General features: G+C 39.6%; 1 protein-coding gene across 1 annotated transcript in view; it reads left to right on the top strand.

Moving 5' to 3' along the window:
- Positions 1-14,448, top strand: part of Itga2 (integrin subunit alpha 2) — a 101,170-nt gene that overhangs the window by 16,235 nt on the left and 70,487 nt on the right. The window contains 1 exon segment of the mRNA XM_037209430.1: positions 13,852-13,969. Coding sequence (XP_037065325.1) covers positions 13,852-13,969 — 118 coding nt within the window.

Here is a 14,448-nt window from a genome sequence, read left to right on the forward strand (position 1 = left end):
TTATTGTCTCTCTCCCAATATATTTCAACAACAAAGACATCAACCACAAGCCAATTGTTAAATTTTGCAGTCCAGCGTTCTGGATTAATCCCTGGAAAAGAAAACTTAAGGTACCTTGAAACGTCCTAATTCCTATATGATTGGAAAACAACCCCAAACATTTACATGACATTAAAAATAAAATGTACAGAGAAGAGGATCTACTTATCTGCTATAATTTCACCATGATAAAAGGAAGAAGTGAATCGTGTCATTGCATTTAGAGAATTATTTTATAAAAACTGTTATTTTAATAGGCAATTTAAAAATGTGCAGCCACGAACTGTTGGAAAAAGATTACTGTAGATGTGTTTGGGGAATCAGTATTTTATTGTCAGTTTTTGAAAATGTTCCTGGTGTTGCTTTTTTTTTATCCCAAATAAATATTTTTCCTACAAATTTGTCTAGCAAAATAATTTTATTTCTTTGAAGAACTTCTCTTTCTCAAATTTTAGAAGTTTCAATCCCTGCAAAAGCACCATGTCTCCCTTTCCACCTATTTTAATAGGTTGGGCAGATGATAAAAGCATATGGCATGGGGATTATATTTGATTATGAATAAATAAATAAAACATAATGAAGAAGACAAAGAATGCTGGGTAGAAATGGGAGCAATTATGTTGTTTGTATAGATTTTATATTAGTTATTTATTATGGTATGACAAATTGCCACGCTGTACTGATGTGAAATAATATGCACCTTCCTGAGTTTCTGATGGTCCGGAGTCTGGACGTGGCTTCATTGGAGCCTTTTCAGACTTTTTTTTAGAAGGCTGTAATGGTGGTGTTGGGTGGAGGTAGGTCTCATTTGATTTTCTGCCTGAAAAAAAGATTGCCTTTCTGCTCATCACACCGATGGCAGGCATTCACCATGACATTTACCTCTATGTTTGCTTTTAATCTTCCCATGTATTATATAAAGTTGAGGGTCCTCCTTTCACCTAAAGGCATGAATGTCAGGAGATGAGGATCACGGGAGGAACTCTCCAGTCTGTCTGCCATAGGTGTGAGGGAAGAGTCTCTGAGAGGTTGATATGTGAGAGTAGCTGGGAGGCAGAGTGAATCCATGGCTCTCTGGAATAAGGCTCATAGCAAGCAGGGGGACAGATTGAGATCGGATGTGTGGGGAGTCATGGTGTCAGCTATGTGAGCTTTAGGTAGGGGGGAGAAGAGGTTCTAGAACAGTGGTTCTCAAACTGTGCATTTCGACCCATTGGGGGTCAAATGACCCTTTCACAGGAGTCTCCTAAGACCCTCAGTTAACACAGATATTTACATTATGATTCATAATAGTAGCAAAATTACAGCTATGAAGTAGCAATGAAAATAATTTTATGGTTGGGGGTCACCACAACATTAGGAACTGTTTTAAAGGGTCGCAGCATGGAAGGTTGAGAACCACTGTCCTAGAGGTAGAGGAGAACTGAGCATGTGGCTGTGATGCAAACTACTCCATGAGATGCAACTGGAGAGGACTGAGGACTTACCAAGGAGATACTAGAAAGGTGTGGGAAGGAAGGCTCAGATGATCAGGGAAGACCATGTAAAAGATGATCTCAACAAGGATGATACTAATAGGCATGTGGAAGGGGATGGAGAAAAGCCCATGAGACTTCAACTCTATACAACGAACTATGAGCAACTGAGGAAAGGTGTGAGAGGAAGGGGCGATTATCCAATCGATTGTCCAATGCCAAAGAGTCAGCCCTGAAAACATACACACAAGTAACATTATATAGACTGAACAGGATATATTTAGGAAGAGTGTGTGTGTGTGTGTGTGTGTGTGTGTGTGTGTGTGTGTGTGTGTTCCTCAAAATGCACACGCATATGCATCCAATAACAATTAGTAGAAAACAGTTACCATGAATTTGAAGGAGAGGGGTATATAGGAGGTTTTTCAGGAAGAGAAGGAAGAGAGAAATGTAGTTATAGTATAATCTGAAAAAAAAATGTAGAGAAAGAAGATTGTGGAATTGGGTGGGAGAGGAGAGATAGAGGATCTCAGAGAAGGTATGTGAGGGGGAAAGTGTGATCAGAGTATATGATATGAAAAATTATTTTAAAAGACACTTTATAGCAAAGTTCCCTGTGGGCAGAGATGTGAGAAGCAGTGCTCGCTTTAATAATGATTGTTCCCCTATATACTGCCTGAAGATGTGTGACACTTACTTTGTAATGAGCAAGCCAGGTAACAGGCCCTGACTAGTCAACTACGTGAGGCGGAGAGAAAAAGTGGGGACACCAGCCAGGAAAGGGGCTCCTCTCTTATACAGAAGGAAGGCATTTACCAAGAAGTCAAAAATAGACCATCACTTCAATGAAAGAATTGCAAGGAGTTCTCCCAGCAACTCTTGGGCCAGCGCGATTTTTTCACTGTCTCGAGCTCAGCTGTCAGGAGACAGCGAGTCTGCCAAGTGCAACTCACCCTCCCGATCCTTTAGAAAATGAAGGAAATCTATTGAGTTGCTAGGCGGCACCAAGTCACAGTAAATGGACCCAAAAAAACAATTACAGTGGGGCTGTTTGAGATGGCTCTTCCTTTCAAGATCGAATAGTTGAAATGTGGAAAGGCGTTGACATGACCTGAGCACATGAAGCCATTCTCAAGGACTTGATGTAGTTTCTTTTCTCTTTCTTTCTTCTTCTCTGCTCCCCACTAGCTCCCCAAAACACACACACACACACAAACACACACACACACAATCACTTTGAATTTTTCATAAAAATATGAGCATTATGTGAAACGTCGGTTATATATCTTTCTTTGTATTTACATATGTGCTTATATAGATATAATCTTTGAAAGTAGAGCAATAAATTGAAATTTTCTGATAGAATTAGACATCCCCTTCTCTAATCTGCTAGCACTGCATTGCATGACAAATACTGCAGACAAGATACCTCAACTAACAGAAATTTATTTTCTAGTAGTTATGGAGGTCAGCATTCTAAATGCTTTGGGGACAACTACAGAAATGGGAGGGGCTCTTGAAGATGGCTGTCTCTTTTCTTGTCTTTGCATGGTCCTTCTCTCTCTCTCTCTCTCTCTCTCTCTCTCTCTCTCTCTCTCTCTCTCTCTCTCTCTGTGTGTGTGTGTGTGTGTGTTGTGTGTGTGTGCTGAGAGAGATAGCTCACTGTTGCTTCCTCTTCTTGGGAGGACACTGGTCATGTTGGATTAGAGTTCAACTGTGATGGCCTCATTCAATTTGAGTCACTTCCTGACGGTCCCTCTCTCTAATTGCACTTACTCACACTGGGAACTACGGCTTCAATGCAGGACTTTTGAGTGGAGCCCACAGCATTCCTTGAGTCTGCATAATACATTTAGATGTTTATTTCAAAATGATGCGATTTCCTTTATGTGAACATAGAGTCATTGTCCAATACATGATAAATACATTCACTGCAAACAAATATTTGTGAACCAGACAAAGATGTTACTGTTTACAGCTTCACAAGTTGCATGAGTGTGCTAACATAGGTCCCCTTTGACCTATTCCAGCTAATCTTATGGTGTTTGTTTGAAAGGCTAGGTGAACATCTGTCCCGGTAGTGCGTTGTCCTACAGGAAAGAGGGAATGAACTTGTGAACTTGCCTTTTACAGCAAATGTTTGCAAGCCTATTCTTTGTCCTGCAGGTATGTATTTATCTGCCAGTGCAGTTCAATGTAAGTCCAACTCTGTGGAAAAAAAAAAAAAAGGATCAAAGTTTCTACACTCTTCCCATACCAATTTTATTGAGTTGAATGGTGACCCCCTCAAAAATAAGTCACCACTTAGTCCATAAAACCTTTGCCTATTGCTGTACTGGCTAGTTTTATGTCAAATCGGCAGATGCTAGAGTCATCAGAGAGGAGGGACCCTCAACTGTGAAAATGCCTGCATAAGGTTGGGCTGTAGGCAGGCCTAGAGGGCATTTTCTTAATTAGTTATTGACATGGTAGGGCTCAGCCCCTTGTGCTTGGTGCCACCCCTGAGCTGATGATCTTGGATGCCATTAGAATGCAGGCTGAGCAAGTCATAAGGAAGGAGCAAGAGGTAAGCAGCATTCCTCTGTGGCTTTTGTGTCAGCGGCTCCTACTACCAGGTTCCTGCCCTGCTTCAGTTCCTGTCTTGACGACCTTTGAATATGAACTGTGATGTGCAACTGTAAGCAAAATAAACCCTTGCCTCCCCAGGTTGCTTTTGGTCATGGTGTTTCATCGCAATAATAGAGACCCCAACTAAGACGATTACTTTATTTGGCAAAAGGCTCTTTATATAGCACCTTGAGAATGTTGATACAAACACAGATGCTCAAGCTGCCTCCAGGCTTACAAGGAACTATGGAAAATCCTTATTGGAAACTGGAGGAAATGTGACTTCCCTTGTATTGTGACAGAAAATTAGATCTAACTATGCCTGTACATTGTGCAAAAAATCACAGTTGTGAAGCTTGTACTTGGGTCATTTAGCTGAGCCAACTTCCAGATCTAATGTTGAAGGCGAAGACTGCCTTTTCCTTGCTAACACAGCAACTGTGAAAAGAAAAGGCAAGTGGAAGAAGAACTAAGAATCATCATCCTTGATGATCCAGAAAATCCTCAGCCTATGCAGATTGTAGCACATAAAACTCAGAGTCCTTATATCCCTCCACATTTTATGTATTGAAATCTTCAGTGAAAGTATTTAAGGGTTAGCCTATGGTAGGTAATTAGGTTATAATACTGGAGGCCTTATGCAAGGAATTGGTGTCCTTACACAAAGACTAGCTCTCCCTCTCTCTCTTTCGGCCCAGTGAAGCAGAGAGAACAAGAACTCAGCCATCTGTAAGCTAGAAGATGGCTCTTACTATAACCCAGACCTGCAGGCATCCGGAATCAGACTTCCTGTCTTCAGAACTATGAGAAATAAGCTCCTGGGCTAGTCCCTCGTAGCAGTCCAAGCCAAGCAATATTATGAATTTCATCATTACAGAAGCATGCCCAGCACGAAGGCCAGTGCTTGGCTAGACAAAGTTTTTCTGGACAGACTAGGATGTTAACCGCGAGTCCTCAAACTATCTTGGCACAACCAGGTTATCCAGCACAGAGGAGGTTACCCAGGAAAGATCTGCTAATGGTTGTTCATCTATTGGCACAGGTCCCTTTGACATGTGAAGGTTTAAGAGGTTTTTAAGGATGTTATGCCAGTAGAAATGCTACCCTTTTAAATAGGAAGAGCAAGGATCTTTAGACCACTGCTGTGGGTAGCAAGGCCTGTAGTGCCAATAGTTCATGGGACAAAGTCATGAATAACAGAATTATTCTCAGACCCAATGAAAACTTCCCCTCTAATGTCAAACGGTTTTGAGACTAGTGGCTCCTTTATTCTGATTTTTTCCTTTTGGAGTAGAATTGACTTTCCTGTGCCTGCCCCACTATTATATTTGGAAGTAGATAATTTGTTTGGGAAGTTAAGTTGGGAAGCCCAGAGATGAGAAGGAATTTTGTTCTGGGATACAATATGGAAACATCACTCCTGCCTGATATGGATGATAAATTTGGACTGTGGTGAGTTGATAATAAGTGAGATTTGGGGCCTAGGGTTAGCATAGAATGGGTTGAAACATGATGTATTTTGTAGCGTGAATGTGACTTGGTGGGGGAGGCAGACAGCAGAACAAACTTAGTAGTCATTTCTGGGGGGAAAAAAACGTATCGATGTCCTAACCGTTAAAACTAGTACGTGCTACCTTATTTTGGTAAAAGGCTTCTGCATGTGCAATTAAGTTAGGCTCTTGAAATGAAGCATCTGTTTTTACCTGGAAGGCCCTAAGCCCAACAATGTGTTCAAATAAGAGTGATGCAGAGGCAGATATGACAAAAACAAGGAGTTTAAGTGACAGCATGACAGATTAGAGCAATGCAGGTCCAAGGTGAAGTGTGCCCTTAGTCCCCAGAAGCTAAACCAGGCAGGAAATAGATTCTTCCCTAGAGTCTCAAGAAGGCTCGCACACTGCTGACACCTGACTCAATTTCTTATAGAACGAGTTTCTGTAGTTTTAAGTCATTGGCTTTGTAGTAATGTTCTGCAGTAACCACAGAAAACTAATATTATTAACATTCTTCAGTAGCCTGGCTTCTCTTGTCTCTGTCCTACAGCTTTTATTTTCACAGTAGTTAATCAAGAAGTTCCTATGCAAAGATAGTTCCTTCGTAAGTTACATAAGCATCCCCTCATTAAATAGCAATTGGTTGAGCATTGACATTTTATAGCTTTTATTTATGTCTATGAGTTTGCCTCTGTGAGTCTGTTGTGCATGATGCGCATGTAGGTGTTCTCAGAGTCCAGAAAGGGACCTCTGGTTCCCTGGAACTGTAGATGCAGGCGGCTGGGAATTGTTATCATGGATGCTGGGAACTGAACTTGAGTCCTCGGAAAAAACAGTTAAGTATTTCTTAACCACCGAGAAATCTCTTCAGCCCTTAGCTTTGACATTTAAAACCATGTAAGACATATGATATTGTTTAAAATATGTTGAAAACAGTGATGTGGCATACATGCAGGAGAGATGAGCAAGAGATGGTAATGGAGAAAGATAAGCGGAGAGCTGGAAAACCAGGAGAAAGAAGAATCTTGAAAGAAGACCTCCTCAGATCTAGATGGCAGGCTCTCCAAGACTGAGAACACAGTCTCCTGCATTTGGATAGCAAAATCAAAGAGCAGAATTTACAAATGTAAGCATAGCTAGCTACAGTTGTCATCATGGAGTCAAACAAAATTGTGAATGCAGCACAATGAAAGTGTAAGGGAATGATTTCTTTTAGAATGCTTGAACCGTAAAAGGTTGTTTATGTAGAAATTATCAATACAAATTTAGGATGTTGAGGTCTTCCTGGCCTTCCTTCTATACCATGCGCTGGAGCAGGGAATCACAGGCTGAGATCTTCATTTGGGGGCTCATTGATGGCCTGGGTGAGAGTTTCTCTAAGGTAGAAAAATACTTCACTACTACATTCTCTTGATGATGATTTTTACTGTACTCAAGAAGTACTCAGAATTTATTCAGATTAATTTGTTCATCATGTAAATGAGATAGGTTTTTTGGTTTTGTTAATGATACCAGATACTAACGTTTAAAAAAATAAAGCCCTGAGTTTTTTGTTTGTATAAAGAATCCTATCTTAAATGTCAATGTTAATTGCTTTCTAGTACTGTTATTTTTAAACATTATTAAAACTTGGATTCAACTGTGAGGTTACTGACTTGGCTTAAGTTAGTCTTTGTACTTAAAGGTCTTGACAATACATACACCTTTGAATAACACCAAGAGGATTACAAGAGTATCCTAGAAAACTGAAAACCAGGATTTTAAGAGCACATGCTGCCCTTGCAGAGGACAGGAGTTCAGTTACCAATATCTATATCAGGAGGTTCATGACAACCTATCACTCCAGCTCCAAGGGATCCATGGCCTCTTCTGACCTCCACGTATATAAGTGCACATAATTTCTTTTAAATCCTTAAAGAAGAACATGAAACTATATAAAGAATTGGCTCTATTCTTGAGAGATTACTTTCTTACTTTCTTTCCCCATGACTATAATAACAAACCCTGACCAAAAACAAAAACAACTCAAAACAGTAGGACTTCATTCCAGTTCCCAGTACCTGGCTGAAGTCAGTCATGGCAGCAGGAGCTGGAAGCACCTGGTCGCACCACATCTAAAACCAGGGACCAGAGACTGATGCGTGCTGGTGCCCAGTTCAACGTCTCCTTTTTTTATGTAGTCTGGGATCCCTACTCAGTGAATGGCCGTAACCCGAAAGTTAAGATGACTCTCCCCACATCAACTAATCAATTTCCCAAATTAACCTAATCAAGACAGTCCCCCACAGGTGTCCAAAGAATAAATAACCCTTCACTTTCCTCCTAAGTGATTCCAGATCCTGTCAAGTTGATCATTAACACCAACTACCAAAATATCTAAAATTAATGAGGTGTTCTATAAAAGCTTTCAAAAATTGCTTTAAAAAATCTCAACTTTGAAATTTTTAATCATTTAAATGAGGAGACAGTCATCTAAGAAACACAAAATATAAAATGAGAAATTCATATATAATAAGCATCTCCAATTACTTTGTATTATGAGAAACTATATTAATTAATAGGATTTCTATACATAGAAGTCCTAGACTAAGTCCTTATTTTCAGAGGTTAAAAATACGAGCCTTGTAGAAGGTAAGAAACTTGGCCCAATGCAGCACAGATGATGCTAAGTATCAATCTTCACTACTCCCAGTACTTTCTTCTTTATTGTGACTCATCTACAATTCTCTGAGTTACGGAATGTAACTCGGATGAACAAGCAGGGCTAAACACTGAGTTATCAGATTCATTCTAGTCCATTCCTGCAGAGGTATGCTGGTATGTGAGACGAAGGAATGTCTCCTTCAAAGAGGGACCAATATTGTGTAGGCTGCAAGACCCAGATCTTCAGATCTGTGGGTGCAGGACAGCACCATTTCAGGAAGGTGGAGCCCAGCTCTCCACTCCCGAGAGCCCTGGTTGGTAGAAGCTGCATATGTTTGGAGCAGAGGGAAAGTCACTTATGCTTTGGAGTGTCATGTCCAGGGCACATCACTTCTGTGAGTAACTTAGAAAAGAGATGGTATTCCTCTATCCTCATCTGTGGTGTCTTGAATGAGAATAGCTCATATATTTGAATGCTTGCTGCCATACTGGTGGAACTGTTTGAGGAAGGATTAAGGGGAGTGGTCTTATTGGATCAGATGTCAGCTCTGCTACTGCTCCAGTGCTATGCCTGCCTGCCTGCCTGCTGCCATGCTCTCCATCATGACGGTCATGGACTCACCTTCAGAGACTGGAAGCAAACCCACAATCAAATGCTTCTTGTTATAAGTTGCTTTAGTCATGGTGTCTCTTTACAGCAATAGAAAAGTAACTAACATACCCCCACTACACAAGAGTGGCGTGAATTATGTAGTGAGCATTTGATGAGATTTACTTGAATACTCTGGCTTGGCTACTGTCAGCAACTGGCTAACAAGGTCATCTTTGATGAATGCTTTAAGAATGCTTATTGTGCTGGGCTGTGGTAGTGCACGCCTTTAATCCCAACACTCAGGAGGCAGAGGCAGGTGGATTTCTGTGAGTTCAAGGCCAGCCTGGTCTATAGAGTGAGTTCCAGGACAGGATCCAAAGCTACACAAAGAACCCCTGTCTCAAAAAAAACCAAAACAAACAACCAAACAAAAATTCTTTTTGGATAATGAAAGCTTTGTAGTCTGGGTAATAATATGCTCCTGGCAGGACAAAGTGCAAATTGGTTAGACACTGTATCTAATATAAAACTAGGAACATTTACAGAAATGAAAGAGGATGGTTATAGCTTTCTGAGCCGTAAGTATTCACCATTACCACAGTCTTCTCTTGTATACATGTATCTGACTGCTGAACATGACGATCCTTGATGATCCTTGTGCCTGGAGTGAGTTTGTCTTTCTCGTCATAGAGTGAATTCCAACTCATCTGTCAATACCCAAGTTAGCTGCTGCGGCTTCAAGCTTGTCTTAACATTTAACTTGTATTGAGGACTGGTGTTTCTTGCTCTGTTTCTATGTTTATCATGTTGTGATGTGATTTTTCATTTGTTGTCAACTTGCAAGAATGGAAAGTCAGAGAAAATAGGGATATTGTTTGTTCTTTTCATCTGCTATATCCTCAGGATGTGGAAAAGTTCATGACACAAAGGCTCTACATAAATATTTGTTGAATGAGCTATTTCTTAGTGGGTATAGACATGTAGGCATAGTTGAAAATGGAAGTTCAAGATAAACTAAATGTAGTTCTTAATACCAATATGATCCTAAAGAGATAATAGGGAAGTATCTTTACAAATGTTAGGATTACAAAGGAGAAATAGATTTTGAGTTAGACAGGATACTTTACACACAAGTATTAGATTTACAGAAACTGAGAAGATAGCTTCTGTCCAGTGTGAATTGATGGCACAGATACTGAGATGTAAGTACATTTTAGGAGAGAAATAAGTGTGTTTTATAATGCTTAGATTCATCAAAATAAGCAGAGTCTCAAGGAAATGATTTAAATAGCAGAAAAGGAGAATTTTAGGATCAGTAGAATAAAGGGATGGTGATGACGAGTGACAGGCTTTATGAGAACATGAGCAGATCATTTATTAACAGAATTTCTAAACAGTAATGTTGGAGAAAATGAACCACGTCAAGACTTGAGGAAACACTTGGACATAAGCAATAAGGACATTTAATCTTCATGAATTATACTTTACTTATTTGTCAATTGGTGATAGTGGGCTTTGCAATCACACAAGGTTATTCTAGGGTTCAAATAAGTAAGGATAATTCTGCCATTGTCATGAATACATGACCATTAAGATATAGTAGGTTTTGCCGGGTGGTGGTGGCAGCGGCGGCACATGCCTGTAATCCCAGCACTTGGGAGGCAGAGGATCTCTGTGAGTTTGAGGCCAGCCTGGTCTACAGAGTGAGATCCAGCACAGGCACCAAAACAACACAGAGAAACCCTGTCTTGAAAACAAAAACAACAACAAAAAAGATATAGTAGGTTTTAATGTAATCCTGGATTCAGTGGTATAGTGGATAATAGGATATGTACTTTGGCTTAAACTATAGAGAGAAAAATGTTGGGAGGAAATATTTAAAAAAAATAACTATACTTAAATTTGAAGAATGTACTCCCAGCTGTGCATTATTTCTCCCTCCGTTTTTTATATTAAAAATCATCAGTGAGAAATAAATGTTAATTTAAAACTGTGTTTTGTTCAGTACACATCATCTTAGCTGCTGAGGTTGTAGAGATGGCTCAGCAGCTAAGAATACTTCTATGTAAACAACACAGAGAGGGCCTGAGTGCAAAGCCCCAGGACCCAAGTAAAGCCAATGCCAAGCCAGCTCCTCACCAAGTAGGGAGTGGAGACAGGGGAATGCTGGGGCTCACCAGCTGCTAGTCTAGCTCCAAGTTCAGTGAAAGACTTTCCCAATGATAAAGCAGGATGCCGGACACTGTTCTCTAGCCTCCATATGTGTGTGGGTATGTGCACTAGCCATGTGCAACACACACACACACACACACACACACACACACACACACAAATATATATTACCTTAAGTGCTGAGAAAATATGGGTAAATAAAAGCCAGATCTGGACTCTCTGACAGAAGCAGACATCGAGAAATAGGGACACATGAGAAAACTGCAGGTAATTGTCACCCCAGTGGGATAATGTTGGAAGACAATATTGCTGCTAAATCGAGGGATTAAAGAAGTCCTTGGAACAGAGACTAACCAGGCTGCTATTATAAATGATATCTAGAGTTTGGAGGAAGCTACAGGCAGTGAGACAGACATCAAAGACCGTGACTGGAATGTTCTGGGCGTGTTCAAGGACAGAAGGAAAAGGGATGTGTCTGGGACCCGGTGAAGCAAGGAGAGGGTGAGGCCAGAAAGCTACATGAGCACCAGGTAGGAAAGGACCTTTGAAGCTCTGTGAGGAAACTGGATTTTCTCAGTGCTACAGCAAGACCTTGGGGTTTTAAAGAGAAGGATGAAATGATTTCTTCCATTTTTTAAAATGGTTTCCACATACACATTTATAATATACATACATTTATAATACAATTAGAGTGTTAAAGTAAACTCCAATTTCCTTGTTTGCAAATCAATCATTATATATGTCTATATGAATATATAATAATGCACATATGCTATATGTATATGTTGTATAGGAGCATTTTAGTTAAAAAACAGATGACAGAGAGTACCACAGACCCTTAAGAGAAAGAAAGAAAAAGGACATGAAGTTGGTTGGGTAGGGAAACAGGGAGGAGTCGAGAAGAAAGAATATAATCAAAATATATTGTATGAAAAAATTCAATAAAAATTTAAAAATTAAAATATTTCCCAAGAGTGTAATAGTGATCTTGTGTTTATGTGCATTTTATGATTGCATAATAACAAAAGCACCCAAGAACACATTTCTGAAAGCATACACTTGCCACTACGTGAAATAAACGCCTTATAAATGCAGTATATTATAAAATTGAATAAGAAAATGAACTCCATCCTGATTCACTTCCTATTCCATGATTTGCCAAAATCTAACTTAATAGTGGGAGGGAGCTGTGTTATTGTACGTCCAGCCACATGTATTCTTTCTGGTGTTAGATATGTCTAAAGTGACAGTAGTTTGACATCACCTCTCAAACATTAACTAGAATATGTAAGACCTGATAAATATTCAAACAGTATTTGCTAAGTTCTCATAGTGGGTGAAAATGAAGCAATAATTAGAAACACAAGCATTCTGAATGTCGCTTTCAGTATTCTGTTTAATTTGACGTTATCTCCTTTTACATTTTTTTCCTCATTAAAAAGGAACAGTGGCCCTATGGAGAGACAGATGTTACAGGTCGAATTTCCAATGTTGACCTGTGCAGATTATATCACATTGTATTTCAAAATTAATATGTACCCTTTTCCTCCTGGCAACTTTATTTTCCTAAGAAATAACGAGTGGGCTTTTTTTGAGTGAGCAAACGCCCAGTGGAGTATTTTTGGCACTTAAAAAAGGCACATTGACTATTTCCACTCCCCAAAGCATCACCAGTGACTTTATTTTTCCTTTTGGAACAGTCTATAGAATCTCCTCCCCTAAGTTCAGAAGCACAGTGGGAAAGCAAGCCGTTTCATCCAGGCTTTCGGTGTGTGGAACTACAGGCGTCTGAAACATCGTGCAGCCTTAACGCTGCCCCCAAAGTGAAGTCTTCCCTTGTGAAGACAAAGGGTACAGGAGCGGTGGCATTAAGTTTAAAGAGTCCAGGTATTTTTAAGCTCTGCAAAGATGAATGCTGAAGCTCCAAGGCATGTGGCACACTGCCATCTTTTGAGCTCCACAAAGCCTGGCTTCTACAGTGTGAAGGACTCCCAGAATCAATGCTCTAATGCCAGAGGGAGTTAACCCTACTCTTCTCTCCTCTTCTATCAGAAACAAAAGTTTTTCAGAAAGTCTATTAGGTATTGTCTCCCTTGGTTTGCTGTTTTTCATGATTGTCATTTATTGACCATTAAGTAAGAAAACTCAAAAGACAGAAGTGCTTTGGCAGTTCCCACTGGAATCAAAAGATAATGCACCATTTCCTAAATCTTTAGCCTACAAAGCATCCCTTTCTGAGAGAGACAGTGATGCTGATTTCCTGGGCTATGACTTTCCTCCCTCGCCAGCACTGCGTTTTTAACACACATTTCGTGTGGAGACCAGGTCAAGAGCAGGGCACCCTTTGGGCACTGTGTGAGTAGTGTAGAGTCTTGCTCTGCAAGGAAACAAAAATAGAATTTAAATCACTTCATAATTCTTAGAGATAGGACAACAGTTTAAGAGCCTAGTGTCTTGATTCAGTCTCCTGTTCAAATCCTGGCCTTCCTTAGCACTGGACATGAGAGACTCACCTGGAGCCTCAAAAATCTTTGTGAAGTAAAAATGCCTTTGGTGACTATCTCCTGGGGCTGGATAGTTAAAGCAATAAATTTTCATATGATTATCTAGACCCATGCCAGGATCCACATAAGTACTTTAGATGTAGTAGCTATTATTTCTTATCAACACTGATAAGGAGAATAGTTATCAGATCAAACAAGGTTTTTTGTTTTTGTTTTGTTTTGTTTTAACATTGATCTTTAAATGTCAATTGTTAATCTTTAACAATTCTATTATACACTTACATTAAAAATTGTAAATATGGACTATGTTTTCTATTTTTAAATAGGTATTTTAAGTTGTCTGGCATACAATGTTGGCCTCCCAGGAGCAAAAATATTTTCCGGTCCTTCAAGTGAACAGTTTGGCTATGCAGTTCAGCAGCTCACAACTGCACAGGGCAAATGGTAAGACTATTCTCTCCCTTATTATTTCAATAAAATATAATAGTGTAAATGTAAAATTTAAATCCATTTTAATCCAAATAGATGAATGAATATACTGTTAATGGATAATGCTTTAAAATTGCCCTTAGACAGCCTCACCATCTTACTCTGGCTGGCTCAGAACCCACAGAAATATGCTTGCCTCTGTCTTCAGAGTGTATTGAGAATTAAAGGTGCACCCAGCTCTTCTGTTTGCTTGTTTGTTTGTTTGATCAAATATTTGTAAATGAGGGTTTTTTCTTTGAGAGTTGATAACTGTAGATTGATAACTATCGGGATACTAGAATAATACTATTTAGTGAGGAGAAATCCCAGATAGAAAACTTTCTCTAAAAGTTTTACTGACAATACAAGTTCTGACCATTAAGGTGGTAGATAAAACATAGAGAGATGGATATTGCCTTGGTTCCTTAAACTTTGAACTGATCTTCCTTGAGTTT

This window comes from Peromyscus leucopus, chromosome 11 (assembly GCF_004664715.2).
Source record: "Peromyscus leucopus breed LL Stock chromosome 11, UCI_PerLeu_2.1, whole genome shotgun sequence".
NCBI lineage: Eukaryota > Metazoa > Chordata > Mammalia > Rodentia > Cricetidae > Peromyscus > Peromyscus leucopus.